The sequence below is a fragment of the Lemur catta genome, chromosome 5 (assembly GCF_020740605.2).
Source record: "Lemur catta isolate mLemCat1 chromosome 5, mLemCat1.pri, whole genome shotgun sequence".
Lineage (NCBI taxonomy): Eukaryota > Metazoa > Chordata > Mammalia > Primates > Lemuridae > Lemur > Lemur catta.
Window position 1 is genome coordinate 13,635,885 of NC_059132.1, and position 15,967 is coordinate 13,651,851.

The window sequence follows — 15,967 nt, forward strand, 5'->3', positions numbered from 1 at the left end:
TATTTTCACTAGAGATAGAATTCTGGGTTGACAATTATTTTCTTCCAGCACTTTGACAATGTTGTTTCACTTTATTCTGGCCTCTGTAGTTTCAGATAAGAAATCTACAGTCACTTGAATCATTGTTTTCATATATTTAGGATATTGTTTTTCTCTGGCTGCTTTCAAGAATTTTTTCTTCATTTTTGGTTTTCAGCAGTTTGACTATGATGTGTCTAAATCTGATTTTCATTCAATTTTTTTATTTTGGGGTTTGCTGAGCTTGTTGGATTTATAAATGTATGTCTTTCACCATATTTGGTAAGTTTTCAGGTATTATATCTTAACATAATATTTTTGTACCGATCTCTCTTTCCTTGGGATTCCAGTGTGAACAAATGTTGGACCTTTTTATATTGCTCCTGTATTGATTTTTTTATATAGTGCCTAGGCTCTGTTCACTTAAAATTTTTTTTCTTTCTTTCCTTCGGATTGGATAATTTCTGTTTTTCTCTTAAGTTTAGTAACTCTTTGCTCTCCCATCTCTATTGTGCTTTTCAGGCTGTCCAGTCAGTTTTAAAATTTTAAATATTCTCTTTTTTCCCATATAGCCCTCATAAAAAAATTCTAGATACTATATTTTTCATTTCTAAAATATGTATTTGGTTCTTGACTACAGTTCTGTTTCTCTGCTAAAAAATTCTTTCTTTTCATTTGTTTTAGTAGGTTTTTTTTTTTTAACCTCATGGAACATGGTTATAATAACTGCTTTAAAGTCTTTGATAATTTCAATATCTGGATCATCTCAGAGTTTTCCATTTGCTGATTGTCTTTCCCCTGAAAATTGGTCACATATTTCTGGTACTTTGTGTGTTGAGTAATTTTGGATTGTATCCTGGGTATTTTGAGTATTATGTGAGAATTTGGTCCCTTATAAAATCTTCTGAAGAGTATCTATTTGATTTGTTTTAGCAGGCAATCAGCCCTGTTAGGTTCAGACAGTATGTTCTTTCTCTCCTTTTATTGTTAGTGGTTCTGATGCCAATTCAATTTTAAAAGCCTTGGCTGTGCTTTGTGCAAGCACTACTTAGGTTACTGTGGAGCTAGAGTGGTGGTGTATATCAGCATTTATTTCTCACAGCCATCGGGGGACTGTTCTATGCATGTACAGATTAGAGGTGAACCTGAGACTTGGATCAAACACAGAATTTTAGGATATTTTCTTCTCCAGCTATTTTGGCTCTGCAATTTCCCTCATGATCTCCACTCCCACGGACCCTTTTTCTCTGCCTTATGGCTAGAAAGACAGGTTCCTCTCAAGAGTTGTTGCTGCCAGCACCGCCACATAGTTCCATGTAACAGGCACTGTCTTTGGGATAAAATGGTAAAGAGAGAGAGAAGAAACCACTTTCTTCATTTTCATGGTTCCTTTGTCTAGAAAAGTAGATTTTCTCAGTGAGTTTTCCGTGTCCACCCTACCACCACTATTGCTAGGGAATTTTTAAAAAATAACAAAATGGGAATTTCCCTCATTTCTAGCTTAGAAGGGTTCCTTTGCCTGCTACTCTGGCCAAAAAGACCCTCTCTCGGAGTTCTCCCAGCGTATCCTGCTGTGCATTTCCATGCTAGGATTGCCTTCAGGTCTAATCTAAACCTGAACCATTTGAAAGTTGTGGACATCACCTTGCTCCTAAAGTTCTCAGCGTGCCTCTGCTTTGTGAATAAGACTGTTTTCCTGCATTAATATAATACCATTATCATAGCTAAGAAAATTAAAAGTAATTTCTTAATAACATCTGTCATCTAGTCATATTTAGATTTATCCAGTTGTCCCAAAATATCTTTGATAATATTTTTTCATACCAAGTTCCAATCAAGGTTTATGTTATGTTTCATTTGAGGTAGACCAGTGGTTCTCAGGTGGAGACAGTTTTGCCCTCCAGGAGATATTTGGCAATGTCTGAAGACATTTTAACTTGTTACTTTATTTTTTGTATTTCCTATAAACAGAAAGTTAGGTTTAAAAGCTTTATTAGATTCAAGTTCAACATTTTGGGTAAGAATTCCTCATATATGTTTTATATTCTTTGTATTGCAACACATGAGGAAGCTAAGTTTGGCTATTTGGTTAAGACAATGAATGTCAGCTATCTACAGTGTAATTTCTCCTTGGCAATTAGCAATATATGGGGCAATCCTCTGACTTGAATATCCTGTTACCCACGATGCTTTAGTGTATCTGTTGATGATCCTTACCTGAATCAGTTATGGGGTTGTAAAAGAGTTATTCTTCTAAATATATCATTCTTTTCTTCCTTCATTACTGTCATTCTTTGGTAAGAAGAGTCTTTCTTCTCTTATCCCCTTTTTAATTGTAGTAAGAATTCATGTTTTGGTAGGGGGGGTTTGGTTTTGTTTGTGTTTTTGTTTTTTTTTTTTTGAGACAGGGGTCTCACTTTGTTGCTCAGGCTAGAGTGCAGTGGTGTCATCATAGCTTACTACAACCTCAAACTCCTGGGCTCAAGTCATCCTCCCGAGTAGCTGGGACTACAGGTGTGAGCAACTATGCCCGGCTAATCTATCTATCTATCTATCTTCCTTCCTTCCTTCCTTCCTTCCTTCCTTCCTTCCTTCCTTCCTTCCTTCCTTCCTTCCTTCCTTCCTTCCTTCCTTCCTTCCTCCCTCCCTCCCTCCCTCCCTCCCTCCCTCCCTCCCTCCCTCCCTCCCTCCCTCCCGCAATCCACCCACCTCAGCCACCCAAAGTGTTAGGATTACAGGTGTGAGCCACCATGCTCAGCCTCATGAATTTTTTGTTGTTCAGTATAGTAAAATCAATTTGTCACTATATATGCTCCACAGTTGACCCAGATACTGTCTCCTTATAATTTATCCTGCTAAAGATGTATAGTCAGAGTATCATGTTCAAAATGAACTTGCAATAATTTTCTTTGTATGGTTATGTTATCAACTTAATACACAGTTAGATTCATTTATTTCTGTGTTCGGTTTTAGGGTTTGCTTCTTTTTCCTATTTTGGTTTAACTTCATGTTTTCAATATGTAAAACATAGTTTTTCAAAAGTCCTATTTATATAAAAGGTATACCAAGAAGTCTTGCTGCCATCCCTATGCCTTATACCCTGTAGCTCCAAAGGTTTACCCTTCCAGCGTGTGAGTGGTTTTTTTCGTTTTTAATAACCAAATACATATATAGATTCTTGTTTCTTCTATTTTCTTAAACAAGGTATCACTGTATATGCACTGTTCCATATCATAAATTCTACATATTCTGGAAATAACTCCCTATAAGTTCATGGGACTCATCTTATTCTTACAGCTGTATTGTACTTCATTGTATGGCTGTACCATAGTACATTTATAAGCCTGTGGGAAATAACCTTTTATGTTTCATATTTACGGAAGTATATCTTGAGGGTAGAAATTCTAAAAGTGGGATTGCTGGGTCAATGGTGAATGAATGAGTAATTTTGTTAGATGTTGCCAAATTCTCTGGGAATACTATGGTTGGTAATCCTGTCAGTAGGATCTTAGTTAGAGTCCTACCACAAATTTAAGAGATTGTTTATTTCTCCACAGTTCGCTAGCGAAGTGTGTTGTCACATGCCTGGATTTTTACCTACCTAATAGCAGAAGAAATAATTCCAATGTTCAGTGTAGTTTTCGCTTGCCTTTCTTTTTAGATAAGATCTCACTCTGTTACCTGGGCTGGGCTAGAGTGCAGTGGCGTGATCATAGCTCACTGTAACCTTGAACTTGAGGGCTCAAGTGATCCTCCTGCCTCAGCCTCCCTAGTAGGTGGGACTACAGGCGGGCACCACCACACCTGGCTAATTTTTTTTTTTTTAGGGATGAGGTCTCACTATGTTGCCAGGTTGGTCTCAAACTCCTGGCCGCAAGCAAATCCTCCTGCCTCACCCTCTCAAAGTGCTAGGATTACAGGCATGAGCTACGTGCTTGGCCAAAGTTTTATAATATGGTCTGATATCTGGTAGGGCCAGTTCTACCAGCTCATTGTGCTTTATTTTCAGGGTTTTCTTAACTATTCTTTCTTGTTTGTTTTTTTGTTTTTGTTTTATATGAATTATAGAATCAACTCATCTAGCTTCAGGAAAAAAATTTTTAATTTAATATTTTCATTGGGATCATGATAAACGTAGACATTAACATGGGGAGAACTGACATCTTTATGGTTATTGAATCATCTAGTTCAAGAACAAACGAAGAAGAGATATCTTCATTTGTTTCATTTTCTATCTTGTAGGAGTTTTAAAAAATTTTCCTAATAGAGGTGTTGTATTCCAAGTATTTTATCTTTTCTGTTGCTATTATAAATGAGACCTTTTCCTCTATTGTAACTTCTAGCTAAGTATTTTATATATACAAGAAGCTTATATTTTGTATTCTGCTGCCATGTTGAATTCTCTTATTTAAAATTTTAGCATTGATTTTCTTGCATTTTCCAGTCTTAATGTCTTATCATCTGTAATTAGAGATGGTTTTCTTTCTTTCTTTCTGGTCTTACACGTCTAGTTGTTTTGTTCTGTCTGATTTTGCTGGCCAATACTTTCCCTACAGTGTTAAATAGTAGTGGAGAATAGTGGGCATCCATGACTTGTGTGTGCTCCTCTTTCTTGACTTGAGAGGAGAAAAGGTCCTTACGTTCCAAACAGTGTAACTGATGATAAAGCCATTGCCCCCTTCCAGTAAAATGAACCATCTCAGAGTTTAATGTGGTACCTAAAAGTTACAGTGGGCTTGTGGTAGGTGACCATATTCTTAGTCCCAATTTTATATAATGTTATCCTTCTCAATAAAGTTGTTTTTTTTGGGGGGGAAGGGGACTTAATTGTATGCTTTTGTAGCACTTTTAATAAGACTCATCCATTTTGAAAAGTCTTTGAACATACTATGTTGCAGGCAGGCTTTACTATTATTGCCTGTTTCTATGATCAGATCATTGGTAAGTAGATTTATACTCTGAGGATTAGGGCTAGGAAGCCATTATGAAGTTGTTGATTTCTTTTCCTCAATAAAGCTACCTCAAACAACATTAAAAATTTTATATATGCCTTTAAAATTATTATGCTTTAATTGGCTAATTTTTATAAGCCTTAGTATATAAACATGGCAAAGTTCATTTTTATTTATTTTATTTATTATAAAAAGGGTCAAAAATGGTGTATCTAACTTATCTAGACAGTTATGCATACATGCGATTTTTAATGCCTAATCTGTTATAGATGCTAAGTGCTTATAAGTTGAAGCTGATAGACCAGAAAACCGTACCACCTCTTCCTTATGATAGGATTCCTCTTCATTGATCATGATATCTCCAGAGAAATGGATTAGGTGGTTAGATTCTATGGGGCTGGGAAGCTGGTGCTTTTGCTTTGTCGAGTCATAACTATCCCATTGGCCATAATGAAGCCCACGAGAAATGGATCAGTGCTACAGAAAAACAGTTCAACACATGCTTTGTTTAGAGTGAATCTTCATAATTGTTTTACTTTGTAAAAGAAAGCACATTTCCCCAGCCCAGGTAAGACAAGGAGTGGTATAATGGAAAGAGAGCTCTGGACTTAGAGTTTGGGCATCTGAGTTTTAGTACTGGCTCTTTTGATCTTGACCAAGTCATTATCTTTGTTAGGTCTTAGTTTCCTCTCTATTGAATGGTAAGTTTGGATTGTACAATTTAAGGTCTCTTCTACCTTTAAATTCCCAAACAGTAGAGATTTGGATATGGTATTGACTGTTGGAATTTTAGGCATTTTAATCTCCATATCCCTATTTTTATTTTGGCAGTTGGTTTAGGTAAAGGGAATGTATGTATTATGTATGTATGTACATATGTATGTATGTATGTATATATAGTACATTCTAAATTTACATGAGAATAAAATATTTTGCAAGTATCTTTTTAGATTAGTGCCGTCTGTTATGGGAGGGTCCTGTACTATCTAGTCTGAACTCTATAGAGTGACAGAAAAATTTCCTCTCCATTTTCATGGTCTTATGGGGAACCTGTGGGCCTCAAGGTCACATGTGGCCCTCTAGATCCCCAAATGCGGCCCCTCAACCGAATCCAAATTTCACAGAACAAATTTCTTTTAATAAGGACTCTTGTTAATCTCTTTTAATAAAGGTATTTGTTCTGTGAAATTTGGATTCAGTCAAAAGGCCACACTCAAGGATCTAGAAGGCCACAGAATTATTTGTAACAACATTTTATCCTTTGACAAAATATTAATATTTACATATTTTTTCCCTCAGGTTGTTGTATAAAGGAAACCAATGCTTCCAGTTTTGAATCTGTTAAAACTGTTGCTTGTGTCATCATCCTGAAATTTTTAGCTTACCCATGCTCTGTGGCCTCTCCTTTTCTCGTTTGAAGAGTCCCAGCATCAAATCAGGGTTTCCAAAGAGAAACAAAAACAGGAAAACAGCTATAATTATACTTCATTTTGAAGATCATTGTTGTTTATTAGTAAAATGTCAAAATAAGTTTTTGGTAAAATATTTTCAATTGTGTAGTGAAGATATTTAAGATTATGTGTTTAGATCTGAGAAACAAGCCTTACCTGGGTTTTCTGTGTGTCAGATCTACTTATTTGTCACAGAGTAGGAAGAAGTGTTTAAAGGTTACAAGGAAAGATAAGGAGTAGGTGAATATGATTAAGAGGCTTCTGAGAAGAAAGTTTTGGGCATGTTTTTGAAAGAAGTATTGTATGCAAATTAAAACATTTGATTGCTTTGTTAAATTTTTATTCCTTATATGTTACACCATAGAAGAAAAGTAAGGATGGTTGGTTGCCTGCAATTTAAGATACAGAAACAGAAATTTGGGGAATAAAAGATACTTCTTGTCTTTAAATTCTTCACTGTTAGGGTATAATAGTTAGTCCCATATACTGTGAATGTTACCAGGCAACTCTCTTTTGGTATCAGGAGTCAGAAAATGTATGCAACAGATAAAACTGAAAATTTAAGAGCATAAAATGCAATCCAGTTGAGTGTATATGTTTCATATCTTATAATTTAAAATGTTTGACTTGGTGCAAACATAAGGTACTTGGCTGTTAGGCTGATCTCTGTGTCTAAATACTGTATTTTCAGAAATACAGGTTTGTGGAACCACCTAAAATCAAAGTATAAGGTTTTGTGAACAAATTCCTAGAAAATGTATTTTGATAAATGCACAGGAAGTGCATGGCAATCATAGAACATTTTTTTTAATTAAGGAAGGGAGCCAGGTGTAACGGTGCATGCCTGTAGTTCCAGCTACTCAGGAGGGTAGGGCAAGAGGATTGCTTGAGCCCAGGAGTTCGAGGCTGCATTGAACTATGGTCACACCACTGTACTCTGGCCTGGCCAAAAGAGCAAGACCCTGTCTCCAAAAAAAAATTTAAGGAAGGGACTTTGTGTTTAATTCTTAGAATGTCAGATTCTGTTCAGAAATTACGAAAAGGAAAAAGACTTACCCTGTACATTTTTCCACAAGTGTTTAAAGATTTTTTTTTAATTTCATACAGTACCTCGAAGTTCATTTTTACTTATTTAACAAACACTTATTTGCAGTCTTATTGTATAGCATTTATTATTAAAGATGCTTTACAAATATTAACTTATTAAATCCTCATAACAACCTTAAATGTTTTCATGTTTCATAACAGGATAGTTTAAATGCTTTTACTAAATGTTCATTTTTTTTCATTGTTTATCTAACAAAGGTAAGTTAGGCAGCACACCTCATTTTCTTTAACATGAAGCTTGGTAACCTCAGATTTTGTAATGAAAATTCACCACTGCTTAGTGGTTTCACTAAAATAAATTTGTGTTGCAAAGATTTAATCGTTTTAGTAATGGACATTCTATAGGCAGATATTCTATGTTATGTATGTTTATGATATAGGAAAAAATAAAGACAAACAGAAATAAAAGTAAACTTTTTTTCATGTCACAAGCATTTACTTTGTCTTTGCAGAGTAACTACTATGGAACATTTGACAACATATAGATTTGAAAATGCATTTGGAATGATGATTATCTTTAAGAAGCATTAATGTATCATCTATCCTTTTTATGGAACTTTGTTCTTATGCTTAGTGCAAATAGAGGTGAAATAAATCTACCTCACATTTGTAAGGAAGATGCTTTTACTCTTCCCACAGTATTTTGTACCCTTATAAGATTGTTTTTCTGTTGAATTCCTCTGTTTGAGGGCCTCTTTCATTTGCTTTAGTTTTAGGTTCTGAGATTGGGGAGGTTTTGTTGTTTGGCTGTGCCTTGTGATTCTCTCATAATGATAGGAAAAATTATACCAAGTTATCTCTCTGGTACATTTAATACGTGTGAGGCTAGATAATTCTCTGGAATTACTCAGGTCGGCCCAAAACTTTATTCAAATAGGTATCTTACTGAGTCTACCTACTTGTGTCCTCTCTTCAACTTCCTCCTCAGTAAACTAATACTGAGTGTCATCCATAACCTGTTTCTAACTTATCTAAAGGGTAATGTAGCAGAAAATAAATGTCGTGTATTTCATCTTGTTGGTGGAATCCATGGGTGGATTATGATTATTGGTTGTATTCTGAATACTTTTTTTTTTTTTTTGAGACAGAGTCTCACTCTGTTGCCCGGGCTAGAGTGAGTGCCGTGACATCAGCCTAGCTCACAGCAACCTCAAACTCCTGGACTCAAGCGATCTTTCTGCCTCAGCCTCCCAAGTAGCTGGGACTACAGGCATGCGCCACCATGCCCGGCTAATTTTTTCTATATATATTTTTAGCTGTCCATATAATTTCTTTCTATTTTTTTTTTTTTTAGTAGAGACGGGGGTCTCACTCTTGCTCAGGCTGGTCTCGAACTCCCGAGCTCAAACAATCCACCCGCCTCGGCCTCCCAGAGTGCTAAGATTACAGGCGTGAGCCACCGTGCCCGGCCTTGAATACTTTTTAAAATATTATGCTCTATCTGTATTTATCTGTATTATTTGGAAGACACCAGGAAAAGTCATTAGTATAGATTTTCTCACATTTGAATGAAGCCTGATGGGCACATCTATGTAGTGTTACCTTTAATAGACACTCAGTACATATTCGTAGATTAAATAAGGAGACTTGGATTCTGTTTCTAGCTCTGCCACTAAATGGATTGTTTTTATATTCTGGCCACACCCTTTTAGAACTCACCTGTTTTGCATATCACTAGGACAAGTTAGAGGGCCAAAAGTATTTGAGTTAATGCTGAATGATTTAAGTGGAAAACAGCTGGTAGTGGCACAGTACACCACCCTGAAGGTGACGACTGAAGGAACCTGATGTGGCCGCCTACAAGTGGCCAGATTGGGCGAAGAGAGGATAGTTTAATCTATGTGTCAAACCAAACACACTTTGCAGCATTAGTTGGTCCTGTCATCCAGGAGTGTAGCCTGGATAGGGCATAGAGATTGCCCAGGGGCAGGAGTCATGTTATTTTCTGTTTTGCATAGCCCAGATTTCATTTGGCCTTGGGCCAATGAGGGAGTAGTTGAATTTCATGGATGCTTTACACCCATTTTGAGAGTAATTTCTTTTAAATTGGTATTCTTTCTGTAATTAAATATAGAACACTGAATTTTGACACACACCCTCCTTCTTCCCACCCGCTCTGTCACTTACTTCCCACCTACTCTCTCCCAGTACTCTTTATCTTTTCATCCAGCGTTTTTTTTTTTTTTTTTTTAAAGACAGGGTCTTGCTCTGTCACCCAGGCTGGAATGCAGTGGGGCCGTCGTAACTCACAACTCACTGCGTGCAGCCTTGAACTCCTGGTCTCAAGAGATCCTCGTGCCTCAGCTTCCCAAAGTGCTGGGATTACAAACATGAGCCATTACGCCACCTGTCCTCAATTTTCTTTTTACCTCTTCTCCCATCTGTCAAATTATTTCTTATCTATGGCACTGTATAATCCTACAGAGCCGCAGATAAAAATGGCTCTCTCTGTAGGTCAGTATGACCCATGGAAATAGATTAGTGATCGTATGTCCTGTAAGTATCTGGGTGCAAAGACTTGTTCTAACACTACTATTATGTAACATTCTCTAAGATGTTGCCACTTAGGGACAAAGGGAGACTTGCCCTCAGATTTCTTCTCCTCTTGGGTTGAAACTAGAGCAGGGTATTGTAGTTCTGCTCCTTGTGGTTGGAAACTTATTCCTTGGCCCAGTATCAGGGATATATCTTCCATTCCTAATTCCTCCCAGAAAGTGAAGTACTGATTCTACCCCTCTCTCCTAGCTGTTTGTAAATTATCTCCTGTTTGAGTTTCAGAGAAAGATATTCACAGTTCCTTTACTGAAGTCCAGAGAGGGGGAGTTCCTGCTTCCTGGCTTTGTGTGTCCAGAGGTCCTGAGATTCAAGCTACTGTTGCCATTTGGTTTTCCCTGTGTATCTTGCCTCTCTTTTATGGTTATCTCTTGACTCTTATACCCTGCCATTATAGTCTGATGAAAAACTTATTACTGTTCTTCTAGGCAGTTCTTCTAAAACGAACAAAACGTGTATTGTATTTCTTTAAAAAAGATTTTGTTTTTTGAGCAGTTTTAGGTTCATGGCAGAATTTAGAGAAAGGTACAGAGATTTCCTTTATACTCCCTACCCTCACACATGCACAGCGTTCCCCATTGTCAACATGCTCCACAAGAGTGGTAAATTCATTATAATTGTATTTCTTTTTAATCATCCTTTGGAGAAGACACACTGAGTGGAAAAGAGCTACTAATTTGTCATTAGAAGTTTTGCATAGAGCCATCTAATATCTCCACTTGCTCTTATATTCAAAATGGGTTAGGGGAATTTCAGAATGGAGAAATTAGCTAGTAGGCAAACTTCTAACTGTAACTTTGGTGAAAGAATCCAAAAGCAGATTCCAAATGACCAGATAACTTTTGATACATGTTTTGTAAATTTTGGTTTTGATCTTAGTCTCTTATTTTTTTTCTCAGTTGCTTTAGGTCGTAACCAGCCTTTGAAAAAGGAGAAACCAAAATGGAAAAGTGATTATCCTATGACAGACGGACAACTGCGCAGCAAGAGGGACGAATTTTGGGATACTGCACCAGCTTTTGAAGGCCGTAAAGAGATTTGGGATGCCTTGAAGGCTGCTGCACATGCTTTTGAGAGCAATGATCACGAACTGGCACAAGCAATCATTGATGGTGCAAACATAACATTACCGCATGGTAGGTTTGGTGTTCCTCAAGGACAAAGGGAACATGATCAGCTTGTTTCTAATGGCAAGAAACTGAATGTGAAGGGTTTTTCCCCCCTTTCTGTGCGTTATTCTAACTTTTTGAAAAAAACATAGCAGGAATTATCATTCCTCCTTGTTTCTTTGTGTATCTTTTCGCTGGAGACAGGTTTTACTTTATGTTTATATTTTTTATGTTTCTTTAATTCTTCTTAATCTCAGAAAAGAGAACATTTGATAATCCGTATCTTCTAATTTCCATGTTATTTAGTTCTCCATGAAATCTCTCCAACCCCCCAGGCACACCCCACTGCCAGCCCCATCCCCCCACCTTTCCCACCCCCACCCATCCATCTATTGGAGCTCCTACTTCTCTGGTTTCCTACTATCACTAGAGATACAATTTCAATTTAGATTTTATAAACTGTGGAGACTCAGAGGATGCTCCTTTAATCATTATACTTTCTCATCAAGCCTATTTTTAGCATAATGAGCAAATCTGAACTTAGAAATGGGTCCCACATGTTTTTAAGGACAGTTTTCTATGACTGTAGCCCTGAGCATTATTAGAAACTTCTCTCTTTTGTTTAGGAGTGTGACTCTAAGGCTAACTGTAAACTTTGAATGTTTCTAGGGATGCATATATGCTGGACCCATGCACATACTATTGGTCTCCTTGATGAGAAAAATTTTCATGTTATGCTGAGATTTAGGTGGTAATTTTGTATTTATATTCTTCTTTTGATTTCTGTATTAGTACATTTATTTTGCTCTTTTGTTTTTCAAGTTAATATTTTTCTAGGTTGTCTTTTCAGATCCATATAATAGATAACCATCTAAATTTCCTTGTAGTTTTCTGTTTATTATTAAACCTTCATTACTTTTTCCCCTAGTATCTCCCTTTGTCTACATTCTTAGAGGAACAGTGCTTTTCATTATTTAATCATCTGCTTTATGTCCTTTGACTCTGTCAGATAAAAGATATTTATCTTATTATCCTTGCCAACTTTCCAAATCTCCATTAATTTTCTGATTAATTGTGCTTCCAAGAAACATTCCTCTTTTTATAGCTTTCTCTTCTTTATTATGAAAGCTTATTAGCATAGGCTTGTGTTGTTAACATTTATTAAGCACCCATTGATCACTTTTTCGACAAATTTATAAAAATGATTGCTTCTAGATTTGAAGAATTTATAATAGAATGCCCTTTCAGTATGACTCTTCAGTTCTGATTTTCATGGATAGTCTCTAAATTCTGACATGTGATTGGGGGTTGGAATGTGGGGATATTATCTTATTCCATTTACCTTTTTCAGTTCTGTAATTATTGTCTTCAAATACTACCTTTATATAATATAAAGGGAAGGGCCTTCCTTTACAAGTAGTTATCCTCCTTCTCTTTTTGATGTTTATATTCTATATTTTTCAAGCAGAATATATGTTTATATAGGCCTGCAGGTGGGTGGAAGAAGAGTCATAAATGTTTGATTGTCTTAATTTAGAAGCCTGAGTTCCAGACCTTGGAACTTTGAATTTCTTACTTCGTATTTAGCATAGTTACGTACAGGAATATTGTTGTGTTTTATAAATTGTGGCCTTCTTTAAACGTTCATAGAGGCAAAGTAGCTCTGTTTTATATAAGGCAGGGGCTCATTCATATCTTATTGGATCTAGGCTCAGATCTCTAAAGACTCAAGTCCTTGCCCGGGTGCAGTTGTTCTCACTTGTAATCCTAGCAGTCTGGGAAACCGAGGTGGGAGGATCGCTTGAGGCCAGGAGTTTGAGACCAGCCTGGGCAACATAGCAAGACCTTGTCTCTACTAAAAATAGAAAAATTAGCCAGGTGTGGTGGTGCGCACCTGTAGTCCCAGCTACTAGGGAGGCTGAGGCAAGAGGATGACTTGAGCTCAGGAGTTTGAGGTTGCAGTGAGCTATGATGCCACTGCACTCTAGACTAGGCGACAGAGCAAGACTCTGTCTCAAAAAAAAAAAAAAAAAAAAGACTCAAGTCCCTCATTTTTGCTTATCTGTATGAACTGTCTCAAGAAATGTAATGTCACTAGCAGCTTTACCAACCAACAGATTAGGGAGAATTATTCTTGGAAATTTGAGAACATTGGATGGGCCCCTACTGCCCCGTCAATGTTTAAGGAGTATTTTCTGTGTATACATGAAAGAATCAAGCTGACGTCCAAGCTTTCTTCTTTCAAAGCTTTGTAATAAGTTTCTGGGTATTAATATTATTGTCACTGGTATCCTTGATCAAATTCCTTTGTTTATATCTGAAGTTTATCAGTGACATTTCTTGGGTGGACCTTTTAATTATGTTCTGTTATATATACTGTTAAACTCACCATTAGTTTATAACTAAGCTCTTTAATTTTATGTTTTTGCCTAGATCTGTTCAGTGGTATTGCTGAAATTCTTACCATCTTTTTTTTGTAATTACATATTGTGTTGTTACCCCTTAAACATCCCAAAGTACTTCATATTTTTAGTTTAAACTATTGCATAGACTTCGGCTATGTTTAGCTCAGGCATTGATATCAGATCCAGTTTTTACATCTGCCCCTAGTGTATTATTATACTTATAGATATGTGACTTTGGGCAAATCATTTCTTCTCTGTAAGCCTCAATTCTCTAATGTGTAAAATATGGATAGTAACTATCTTATAGGATGGTTGTGTTGGTTAAATGTGATAATAATACATGTAAATCGTTTACCATAGTACCTCATATCCATAGAGCACTTAATAAATAGTAGTGCTGATGGTTCTATTTCTTGAACTCTGACATTAACAAGCAAATTCCCCACACCAAAATCTTGAATTAACAGATTTTGATCATTTTCTGGATGTATTGTCTACTGTTGACATCTTTCTTTGACTTTTAGGGAATTCTGGCTTTAGGCATATGCCTGATGGAATTTTGAGACTGGGTTGATTCAATAGTAAGTAGTAGGAGATTTATTAACTGTACACCAAAGCATTGAAAACATATCCCTCACTAGGTTTATCCCTGTCACCTTCACCGATATCTCTCAGTATTACCTGTGAGTGTTAGTAGATCGTAGATTGTCAATCTGAAGAGATCCTGGGTCACACACTGCTTTCTAAGCTTTCTTCAATCTAATCTCTGTCCTTTCTTGTTTTCATCTTATTCCCTCTGTCTTCTCTTCGTATTAATATAATGTTTTATTATGTTAACCTTATTCATACGTTATCTTCCTAACATAATAATATAAAAAGTTCTTGAAAATGTGTAATTGTTGTTTGTACGTCTTGTTATGTTATCTGTTCTGTTACTTTAGATTATATGCTCAGAAAAAAGCAAGGGTTGTGCCTTTTTTGATTTAAGCCATATTTAGACTCTATCAGTGTTATCTTCCTCTGTTAATGATATAAGAATATCTTTAGTTTATTATTCTCAGATGGCAATTGGGGAGAGTTAAGAGGGAACTTGGTGGTGTAACTACCTGGGAATTTTATAGGTACATGTACCGTATATTTTCACTTCAAAAATTATGACTCATGTTGAGAATGATATGAACATATGTATTGTAGAAAAAGCTCCTCATGTGATTCTAATACCTGGTATCCCTTTTCCATAGCTTTGCTGTCTTTTAAGAGCTTTATTTTTCATGATTTGCACAGCATCTTTTTACTGATTGTCTTAACATTTCTTAAAGAGCTTTTTCCTTTTTTTCATTGGTTGCTATTTTGCCATTACCTAGAAATCCTAAAAACATCCTTAATATAGTATTTTACCACTGAAACCAGGTTATAGATTAAGAGGTTTGCCCAAATAAGCATAAACAGGGTAATAAAAAAACAACAGGTAGTTTTATTACTGACACTTTTCAGAAGGTGGTGCATAATGTCTATTCAGTAATTTTCTGTTAAAACTTGTTCAGAAACAGTATTCATCTTAATGCTTTTTGTAATTATTATGTGGAACATTTAAAAGGATTTTTTGAAGTGCCTACCACCTTCCTTTACCTTCTAATTTTCTAGAAAGGTAGTTGTTTGTTTCGTTAGCATCTGCAATTATCTCGTTCTTAGAATGAGAGTATGTTTTCTAGCATGTTGTCCATATCCCTGCAATTCAAATGTAAAATCTTCCCTCTTTACTTTCCTTGAATAGATAGAGTATCTGCTCACTGTTACTCAAATAGAAACTTTTCTGTTTAGAAACAGAAATTTAAGGTAATTAACTCCATCTTTTTTTTTTTTTTTTTTTTGAGACAGGGTCTTTCTCTGTTACCTGGGCTAAAGTGTGGTGATGTCATCATAGCTCACTGCAACCTCATACTTCTAGGCTCAAGTGATCCTCTTGCCTCAGCCTCCCAAGTAGCTGGGACTATAGTATTCTTGTAGCTAAATGTTGCCAGTTCTTCAGTTTGGCTCTTGTTTCTTTGCTTGTTTTGCTTTGCATTAGTATTTACTTTGAAGAGAAGTAAGAGTGAAGGAGAGGGGAAGCAACACTTAAAACAATAGTGAGTTACATATAATTTGACAATATGAACCAAGAGCCATAAGAATGCCTATACCATAATGTAAAAATTCAAAAACTTAACCTAAGAAATTAATTCAGAATATGAAAAAAGCAAAATATACATTATTCATTTATTCATTGCTAAATTATTGGGAGGAGTAAATACTTGGAAGAAATCTTTTTTTATTTCAATAGATTTAGGAGTACAAGTGGTTTTTGGTTACATGGATGAACTGAATAGTGGTGC

The 15,967-nt window shown here is 36.0% G+C and overlaps 1 protein-coding gene across 2 annotated transcripts in view; it reads left to right on the forward strand.

Annotated features, from left to right (window-relative positions):
• The window catches only part of UBTD2 (ubiquitin domain containing 2), a 55,998-nt gene that overhangs the window by 24,621 nt on the left and 15,410 nt on the right, over window positions 1-15,967 (forward strand). For both annotated transcript variants that reach the window (XM_045551173.1, XM_045551174.1), the window contains exon 2: window positions 10,981-11,217. In XM_045551173.1, coding sequence (XP_045407129.1) covers window positions 10,981-11,217 — 237 coding nt within the window. The remainder of the gene's footprint in view (window positions 1-10,980; window positions 11,218-15,967) is intronic.